An 11,027-nucleotide genomic window follows, 5' to 3' on the forward strand; every position below is an offset into this window, starting at 1 on the left:
CCCGCGGCTTTACATTAGAGGGATGCGCCGCGGGATTTTTAAAAGCGCGCGCACTGCACGCGTCCCAGTTATACTCGGTTCCAATTATGGAGAGGAGCCGTCTGGATCGCCTGAGGCCATTTCGATGACCCATAGATAACGATACGTGATTCCTTTCGTGCCTTCCTCGCTTCCGAGTTTCGCTCGTTTCGCTCGTTCCACTCGTTTCACGCGGAAGCTGTTCGGAACGGAAAATGACTAACCTTTGTTTCTACATACAAGTCATGAAGTCATTTGTCTAGATTTAAAAATGCATTCTTGTACTAATATAATACTCTCGGCATCAAGCATACATTTTTTTCAATCTTTATTTTATTGAACAAAGTACTCTGATTTTATTGAACTTACTGAGCTGACAATCAAAATATCATTTGTCCATATTTAAAAATATATACTTTTGCATTAATATGTGCAGTGCAGCAAATTTGTTCGGGATCTAAAAACTCCATCAACGTTAAAAGAGTTTTTATCGAATTTTTGAGGTCACTCAAGTCAAAATATTAAATCTCAGATACAGCACTCTAATTTCGAGCAATTAGCCAGGATACATGAACAAAGACAAAAAGTGCATACCTTAGTTCCCATCATTGTGTAAGTTTTCCCAGAAGCACTCTGTCCATAAGCGACCAGACATGAGTTGTACCCCGACAGGACAGCCTCCAGAACAGTCTAACCAAGAGTTTCATAGATCCTCTCCTGATCCGCGAAATTTTCGGCTTCAGAGTTGGACGAGTCGAAGCAATAATCGAAACCATATCTCCTAGTCCTCTCACGACTATCTCCTGCCTTGCTGGAAGACACCTTCAGGTTCGTCAGCGAGATTCCATTCGAATCCGTGTGAACCACAACGTCCGAACCCGTTCGATTCAGCTCCCTGGATCATACAAAATACAATCTATTAAAAATGATCTTTGAGCTACCGTTAGGTTGTCTGTACTGGTAGAATACATGTACTGATAGAATAGCAATCCCTGATCACCCCAAGGTAATGGTGGCTTAAGCCGCGAATGGTTTCTCGGTATCGCTCCATTTCGCAGCTCGCTGTTGCGATTGCTAATTCGCGACACGGGGAATGGAAACCGATAATGGCGAGTTAACTGCGAAGTGGGCGCGAAGTGGGCCAACGTGACTCTAGAAAGAGGGCCATACATTGCAACACTACTGTAAGTTCGTACAGTGACTTTCATACTTTTTGAGTTAAATTGTAATTTAATGAACTTTCTCTGAACAGTACTCTCTGGACAGTGCATCGTATCTAACAAGTTTGCAGGAGCCAAAACCATCTAAGGTCTGGGCAATTTGTGCTCAGAGGGTCGATGACGTATGTAGATCGGCTATCCCCACTATCACACTCCGGTATAGTGCCTGTCCGGACTGCCGCGACAGGGCGACTCTCGCTGGCCGGCCGAGAGTCGATAATGTATTGTAGAATCGGCTACCCCCACTATCTCGCTCTCGAATCTCTAAAAATCCAGAAATTCATCAAACGATCCATGCCGATATACGCGGGGGAGTACGAAACCATGCGAATATTCGCGAACCGACGGGTTCCCGACGAAGGATACCGGGTCGTCAAACCGGGTAATCAATCATTTGATCAGGTCGCGGCGGAAGCGCGGGACTCGCCATAGTCGATCAACGGCACGCCAGTTGACCCAGAACGATCCGGGCACGTCCGGCACCGGCGAGGTGTTAATTTCGAAAAAACGCGATATACGCGCGGCACGGAATCGCGTCCCGATTAGACCGAATCGGGGCCGATAGGATCACGCGAGGACCTCGGGGTGAAAGCACCGAATCCGGTCGCGTGTGTGCGTCACACACCCTGAGCCACATAACCGCGTTTCCTGGTGTCCGGTCACGCCAAATGTTGAGCCGGCCGCGACGGAAGGCGACCCGAAAACCCGTTCAACCATGGCTCGTCAACGGACACCGGCCGATACTCTCGAAATCCCCCTGGGAGAAGTTCCAATTCGGTTACCGACACTATTTGCCGCGATAGACCCGCCTAAACGCGTCGTATTCTACTGGGTGACTGCAAAAGTTCTTCTTTGAAACTGTTTAACTTACTTAACTTACTTCTTGAAACAGGTACAACAATTTTAGTTTGCATTCAGATCTACATTTATGGGACCCAAACGTTCTGATATTGGCATGAGATCATAGTACGCTATTTTCTCTGTAACTGTCGCGAAGGTAATTTACTCTGCCGAAACTGTCAAAATTTTATCGCGATCATTAGAGGATCCCCCTTGGAGCCAGTCAAGCGGATCCATTCAAACGTTTTGATAAAACCTCGAATCTGTGCTGTTTCTTAGATCATATAGTTCTACTACTTTTTATAGTAGATAACAACGAATTATCGAGCATCGTGGAATAGATTATAAATAGATTTGCCTAAAAACTACGTTTCACAGTAGATGTTCTAGGCGGGTTCTAATTCACTTTTCACTTCACGGGAGAGCGGTACCGCCGAGCGGTATTGCACGAGCATATATTACGTCATATTTTTAATGGAATTATTGCATCATGTTTTTGGGGGAGGGGGAGGGGGGGAAATACAGCCCATATCTTGAAAGATGGGGGAGGGGGGGGGGCAGTTTCCAGGTATTGCATTCAAGACCAGTTTCCTGGTATTGCCTGGTGAGGGGGAGAGGGAGGGGTGATCCTTGGGAACGTGTCCGAACGTGTTTATGTTTTCACGTCTCTACATGCAAGACTGTTTATGTCTGTCATCGCCATGCAGCTATCGTAAAACACTCATTTGAACGGAGTTCAATGAACTTCTTGTTTAATTTCATAAATATATAGAACGGCCCCCTCTGAAAGATTTATGTAAGGGGACCATACAGCCAGTCAATAATTTTTCTCAACATCGATTTGTCAAACTTGAGGTAAAACACTCATTCGAACGGAGTTCAATGAACGTCTTGTTTAATTACATAAATATATACAACGGTCCCCTCTGAAAGATTTATGTAAGGGGACCATACAGCCAGTCAATAATTTTTCTCAACATCGATTTGTCAAACTTGAGGTAAAACACTCATTTGAACGGAGTTCAATGAACGTCTTGTTTAATTTCATAAATATATACAACGGTCCCCTCTGAAAGATTTATGTAAGGGGACCATACAGCCAGTCAATAATTTTTCTCAACCACGATTTGTCGAGGACCAGCGGTTTTTCTCACGTGCGGAGATTTCGATGAACGTATAATCTCACGAGTTCGATGAACGTCTTGTTTAATTTCGTAAATATACAACGGTCCCCTCTGAAAGATCTTCTTATCGATGTAGTGCAAGAGGACCGTGTCACTGTTTCTGTCTGCCATCGCCATACAGCCAGCTATCGTACACATTCATTAAAAGTAGCATTTCAAATAATTTCATACATCTTTTTATCGTAGTTGGTTGGGGATGGTAAGAATGAATGAACAGGACGCGATGGAACGCGAAGTCTTCGCAAACGTTCCATTAATGATTAACTGCTGGAACTTCGAAATGAAATACGGAATCAAAACTGTATGAATACTGAAAAAAATGTAAACTGAGTTTCTCTTGAGATATATTTCTGTCAATTCTTCATCTCCGCTCTCTGTCTCTATCTCCCTGGTTATTACAATTTATGGATAGACCGTATGGTGATTATTAACTTCATCAATCGATTGAATCAGTCTTCGATTTTTCGATGATTTCTTCTTTTAATCATACACATTAATCAATCTTGACTAAAATTTTAATCGATTAATGCCCAACTCTGGGGTATTTGGCCGAAAATCTAGAAAGAAGTCAATTTCTAAATTTTTCCGTTTGTCATGGAATTTTTTCTATCCAACGTAGCTAAAGGTCGCTTGATAGTATACTTCATTGAAAGCCAAGAGATTTTACGCCACGCTTTCTGAAACAGCATCCGTTCATTGGCAATTTTCAAGGGTTTCGAGGAAAATTGTGTAAATTCTTGTATTACAGAAGTTTTTCAGTTAGGTGTACAGAGCACTTTCGCACAGATTTCATTTTGTTATCATTTAAATTAGTATAGTTATTAATATTTGTGAACATAATCAATCATGCTGTAAATTTTTTACGATTATAAAGTTTATCGACGATTTTGTTATCGAGCGGAGATTTCGACGAACGTCTAATCTCACGAGTTCGATGAACGTCTTGTTTAATTTCGTAAATATACAACGGTCCCCTCTGAAAGATCTTCTTATCGATGTAATGCAAGATGTAAGAGGACCGTGTCGCTGTTTCTGTCTGCCATCGCCATACAGTCAGCTATCGTAAACATTAAGAGTAGCATTTCAAATCATTTCTTCCATCTTTTTATTGTAGTTGGTGGGGATGGTAAGAATGAATGAACAGGACGCGATGGAACGCGAAGTCTTCGTGAACGTTCCATCGTTGCAAGCGTTTGTCGTGTTGAGATTCAAAGATCAACCATTTTTCCATACGTGACGGTTTTCGCGTACTGCCCGTTGGACTTGTTGCGTGTGTGTGGAATATTATATGGAGATATTTTTTACATTAGTGGGTAGGGGTATCCATTATAAATTGCTCGTAACAGTCGTCGTATGAAGTTATACCATAAGAAAAAACGTCGACAATCAGGATCGCTATACGAAGTTACATCGCGTGTGTGTTTTTATCATCCGACCAGCCAACTTCGCGCATCCCCATTTCTTCAACGGTAAGTACAATAAAAAAAATTAATAAACGATGTAAAATCTAGTGGAAAAAATTGTGGAAAAAAAATTTATATGCAAAGAGTTAGCCATGTGATCGATGTTTGTCATGACGGCTCGTTCGAACTCTTCGAATTTCGCTTGGGGAAGAACGTTGTTTATCCGACGCTGACAAAAAGTCTGCATGGTATGTCAGTAATTTCATACACGGGATTCCATTTAAAGATTTCGGCTATGAAAAATATCAACAGCACGATATATTCGAAGTAATTCAAAATTTTGTGCGCGATTATGCGAATCCTGTCGTAGCGTACAAAGGTGGATGTTTCGAGAGAGAGACATCCTTCGAAAAATGAAAATAAACTCGATAAATTTGGAAGATTTCAGCTCTCCGAAATACGATGTACTAGTTCACGATCCCGTGTATGAAATTGCTGATGACGGACCGTGTCGACTTCACTGTTGGCAACCGACAAAAAACATCACATACCATTGCAGTCTGCGCGAAGTACAAACATTTCGAGCAGGGGTTAACAATTATAAAAACACGTAAAGTATCAGTTATAAAGACGCGACTTTGAATTTTTTCCACGTCAAAACCACAAACATGACACCTCTTTTTACGTTTTTTTTATTTTTTTCACACAGTGTTTCACAATGATTGCGAAATTGGAGATTGATTCTGGGCGAAGCGCGGTATGGACGTCTGAGGATTCGTCAAAGAATCGTCGCTCGAAGGTAAATAAATTTTCAAAGAAAAAATATCCCAAAGTATATAACATGATATATAACTGTCTATCTGTCTGTTCGCAGGAAACAAAAATAATGAAGACAAATGACAAGAAATTCGCTGCAATAATTATATTTTAATTATTTTTTAATACTTGTATATTTGTATAATTAAAGAGTAGATAAGAGTAACTTTTCACTAATGTAAAAAATATCTCGCTGTATAGGAAGGGGGCGATATTATTACTGTAATTGTTTTCTTTTTAATAAATACGAGTTAATTGTATGAGTAGGAGGACGAGGCGGAGGAGGAGGATTGGTTTTAAATAAAAAATAAGATCTTTCTTATAATTTTTTTATTTGATAAATTATGAAACAGCTAACGAATGAACAGTGCGAGGCACTTATCAACGCAGCGCATTGCAACATTTGTGAAAAACCATGTGAGGAAAAGGATATACGGGTGCGCGATCATTGTCATCTAACAGGACGATATAGAGGCCCCACGCATCAAGATTGCAATTTAAATTACAAAAATTCGTTTTGCATTCCCATAGTTTTCCACAATTTATCCGGGTACGATTCACATTTCATTATCGAAGAAATAGCTAATGCGTTTGAAGGTAGTGTCAACGTATTACCAATAACTAAAGAAAAGTATATTTCATTTACAAAAATGTTGAAGATCAGCAATCAGATTCGCGTAATTGTATTAAATTACGATTCATCGATTCGTACAAAAATGTTTGAACACAAGTCTCGACAAATTAGCATCTTTCCTCGACACAAACAAATTGACAATTTTACGCGTTCCGAATTTCAAAATCTTTCCATAGAAAATTTCATGTTGTTGACGCGAAAGGGTGTCTCTTTCCATACGAATATCTCGATTGCGTAGATAAATTAGACGATCTTTGTTTGCGAGTCATTTTACAGTTCGTTGACAGGCGAAACCGTATCCGAACGTGATTATTAGACTGCGGATCTTTATGAAAAATAAAAATTGTCTTCATAAATTGCACAACATAGGAGCCAAATAGAAATATAATTTTTTCTCTAATGATATTAATTAGCTGAAACGAGTACATTGATATTTTTAAATCCTGTTAACCTGTCCACTGCTTTAAATTGCACATACTCATTTTTGCCATATATGTATAAAATCCGCAGTCTAGTGATTATGTGCATGCCGAGAATGTGTGGAAGCGTTTCAACACAAAAAGTTTGGGTGAATACAGCGATCTGTGTTTGAAAGCTGATGTTTTGTTACTGGCTGATGTTTTTGAAAATTTTCATAAAAACTTGTATTAAGAGCTACAGTTTAGATCCACCATATTATTACACTTTACCAGGTTTCACGTGGGATGCTATGCTAAAACATATAAAATTAGGTTTGAATTATTAACACAGTGGGCCGGATCGAGAAATTTAGTGACATTTCACGAAAGAGTCGACTCTCTCTCTCTCTCTCTCTCTCTCTCTCTCTCTCTCTCTCTCTCTCTCTCTCTCTCTTTCTCATATCGATTTCTAATAAATTTATATTGCCTCCTAAATGTCCATCAACATCGAAGCTGAAAAAATTAATGTTCGTTCACAAAAACTGTAGTTAATATAAATTCACAAAGATAGACATTTTGAGATGCAGTATTTTTCAGCCAAAAAAATTGCTTCTTTTCATCGAGGTGTCCTGATTACCCTATTTAATATTTATTCTGGGTCTTTTGTGTAAATGAAAAACAGTCCTTTGCGGTAACAATTAACGCCGTTAGTTGAGGATGGTTGCTCGCAATGTATTAAAAATTAATATTTAATGAAATGAATAAAATCTATATACTTTCTTAGAATTTGCAAGGTGTATTTTTTAGAGGACCTAACTGGACCTAATCGTATAAACAGATCATTTTCATTAGACCTTCCTCTACATATCCCCACAAAAAAATCATATCCGAACCGATCCGATCTTGGAAATTATGATTGTTTAAAGTTATCGGGGACGTCTCACCTGACGCATAGCAACTCACATACATTAAATACCATCCAAATATGAATATTTTTGCAATTGCATTAAAAGTTCGTACCTACCTAAAACAAGTATGTAATTTTTAACAATAATATAGTTAATCTATTAATTTTATTGTTAAAAACATAACGAACGGTAATAATATAACTGGACTAAGAGTTTCATAGTTTTCCTTAGTGAGTATCACTGTTTTTGGGTAAGTATATCTGTCAATTTATCTATGCAGATAAAGCAGTATGTTAATTAGATTACATTTTATATCTGACAATATTTGTTGAATATAATAATTTTAATCTCAGTTTTTATGCCTGCAGATATCCAGAAGCTGCAGATTTAATAATTAATTAAACTAAACAAATGGACCAAAAGTTTACCTGTGAACATCAATTTAGAAACGTTTTGCTAAGATTAATTGGCTTATCTTTTATATTTGTTATATTTTTGTTCATATTTTCATCTTTTATAAACACATTACACATACATGAAATAATACGAAATAACAAAGGTTGTAATATATAGAATGAACATGATCTTAAAACAATTAAATTGAAAAAATTATTTATAATTATTATAAAAAATATCTTTTGACACGCTTGTGAGGCGTTTTTACCTCCACGAATTTATATTTTACGTATTCTATAAAACATTACATGTATGAAATGTAAATATAAAATACATGTTTAGTAAGAGTAAAAAATAGTTTGGGAGATTATACTTAAACAATTTTATTTTAATACAAAAAATCAATGAAAATTAATTAACAATTATTGTTTAACAATATAGAAAAAATTTTATTTGTTAACAGTTAAGATTGACTATTTTTTAAATGAATTTTAGTGCAAATTTCATCCCGATATCTCTTATGGTTCTAGAGTTATAACAAAATGTCACTAAATTTCTCGATCCAGCCCATTGTGAGTCACCATGACTCCGCGAATACATAGGATTAAATACCCTGTTTAGAACAAATGCCACTAACGTTCTTGAAAAGAAATTTTGTACAAATTGATGAACAACGCGGTATTCGGTATAACTATGGAAAAATGTTCGGAATCATGTAGACGTAAACCTCGTGACACGTTGGGGATGGGCTACATGGTGCAGAGGCAATGATCGCGAAACCAAATTTTCCATAAACGCTATGGATTTTCCGAAAACTTTTTTTCAAGAAACCAATCTATGTGGGTATGTGCATATTAGATATATCCAAAACCTGCTTGTACGGATTTGATCATGAGTACATGGTACCTCGATATGGTAAAACCTGTAAGGTAATGTACACAGACACCGACAGCATAATTTATCATATTATGTGTGAGGTCATTTATGAAACCATGAGACGCGATATTAACTGTTTCGACACAAGTGATTATCGATAGAGAATAGGTATAATTTCCTACTTGTAAATAAAAAGGTTCCCGGCTTGATGGAAGACGAGAACAATGGGATGATAATGATGAAATTTGTCGGACTGAGAGCAAAAATGTACACATTGCGTGTAGATGGAAAATCTGATACAAAAAAAAGCAAAAGGTGTAAAGTCTAACGTCGTAAGGACAACAATATCGTTTGATGATTACATGGGATGTTTGCAAGATGAAATAGCTATGAGTCGTACACAGACATCCATACGATCGAAATTGCACAAAGTGTTCGACGATCGGCTGGAGAACTTCGGAATAAGCTTCCAGGACAATATTAAGAAATTACGTGTAAAAGAAACTCGTCGACCAATCTTGAGAGAGAGATCCATGGATATGATGTTCAACCGTCATATTGCATACTGTACATGCGCTATAGCTGTACCTGTACATGCACTATACCTGTACATGCGCTATACCTGTACCTGTACCTGTCTGTAGCTGTTCCCATACCTGTCTGTAGCTGTTCCTGTACCTGTTCATACCTGTCTGTAGCTGTTCCTGTACCTGTTCATACCTGTCTGTAGCTGTTCCTGTACCTGTCCATACCTGTCTGTAGCTGTTCATGTACCTGTCTATACCTGTCTGTAGCTGTTCCTGTACCTGACCATACCTGTCTGTAGCTGTTCCTGTACCTGTCCATAAATGTCTGTAGCTGTTCATGTACCTGTCCATACCTGTCTGTAGCTGTTCCTGAACCTGTCTGTACCTGTCTGTAGCTGTCTATAGCTGTCTGTAACTGTACCTGTATCTGTTCCTGTACCCGTCTGTACCTGTCTGTACTTGTCTGTAGCTGTACCCGTACCTGTTCCTGTGCCTGTCTGTACCTGTCTATAGCTATCTATAGCTGTACCTGTACCTGTACCTGTATTATCGATATGAAGTAGCATCCATCGAGTCATATCAAGTTACCATAAAATCATCAACCTTGAGTCGGTTCCCCTTATCTTTATCTTTTCAAATGCATGTAGGATCGTGTCCGAACGGAAACACGTTCGAACTTCGCTCAACACGTGTGGTCCACAACCGCTTGTGGTGACGTCACTTCCCTCGAGTTGATGTGGAAGTTACATCCTCGTACCCTCCCCCTTTTGGTTTCTTTTTTTATTTTTAGGGGGGGGGGGTACGAGGATGTAACTTCCACATCAACTCGAGGGAAGTGACGTCACCACAAGCGGTTGTGGACCACACGTGTTGAGCGAAGTTCGAACGTGTTTCCGTTCGGACACGATCCTACATGCATTTGAAAAGATAAAGATAAGCGGAACCGACTCAAGGTTGATGATTTTATGGTAACTTGATATGACTCGATGGATGCTACTTTATATCGATAATACAGGTACAGGTACAGGTACAGCTATAGATAGCTATAGACAGGTACAGACAGGTACAGGAATAGGTACGGGTACAGCTACAGACAAGTACAGACAGGTACAGACGGGTACAGGAACAGATACAGGTACAGTTACAGACAGCTATAGACAGCTACAGACAGGTACAGACAGGTTCAGGAACAGCTACAGACAGGTATGGACAGGTACATGAACAGCTACAGACATTTATGGACAGGTACAGGAACAGCTACAGACAGGTATGATCAGGTACAGGAACAGCTACAGACAGGTATAGACAGGTACATGAACAGCTACAGACAGGTATGGACAGGTACAGGAACAGCTACAGACAGGTATGAACAGGTACAGGAACAGCTACAGACAGGTATGAACAGGTACAGGAACAGCTACAGACAGGTATGGGAACAGCTACAGACAGGTACAGGTACAGGTATAGCGCATGTACAGGTATAGTGCATGTACAGGTACAGCTATAGCGCATGTACAGTATGCAATATGACGGTTGAACATCATATCCATGGATCTCTCTCTCAAGATTGGTCGACGCGTTTCTTTTACACGTAATTTCTTAATATTGTCCTGGAAGCTTATTCCGAAGTTCTCCAGCCGATCGTCTAACACTTTGTGCAATTTCGATCGTATGGATGTCTGTGTACGACTCATAGCTATTTCATCTTGCAAACATCCCATGTAATCATCAAACGATATTGTTGTCCTTACGACGTTAGACTTTACACCTTTTGCTTTTTTTTGTATCAGATTTTCCATCTACACGC

At 39.1% G+C, this 11,027-nt stretch overlaps 1 protein-coding gene and 1 long non-coding RNA gene across 2 annotated transcripts in view; one reads left to right on the forward strand and one right to left on the reverse strand.

Moving 5' to 3' along the window:
* Window positions 1–283: 283 nt before the first annotated feature.
* Window positions 284–11,027, reverse strand: part of LOC143214525 (uncharacterized) — a 65,863-nt gene continuing 55,119 nt past the window's right edge. The window contains exon 2 of the mRNA XM_076435710.1: window positions 284–913. Within this exon, the coding sequence (XP_076291825.1) occupies window positions 709–913 (205 nt within the window). The 3' untranslated portion in view covers window positions 284–708. The remainder of the gene's footprint in view (window positions 914–11,027) is intronic.
* On the forward strand, window positions 3,409–6,939 carry LOC143212289 (uncharacterized). Its single transcript, XR_013009668.1, has 3 exons — window positions 3,409–4,731; window positions 5,375–5,464; window positions 5,540–6,939. It is a non-coding gene; the product is annotated as an uncharacterized LOC143212289 (long non-coding RNA).

This window comes from Lasioglossum baleicum, chromosome 1 (genome assembly GCF_051020765.1).
Source record: "Lasioglossum baleicum chromosome 1, iyLasBale1, whole genome shotgun sequence".
In the NCBI taxonomy this organism is placed as follows: domain Eukaryota; kingdom Metazoa; phylum Arthropoda; class Insecta; order Hymenoptera; family Halictidae; genus Lasioglossum; species Lasioglossum baleicum.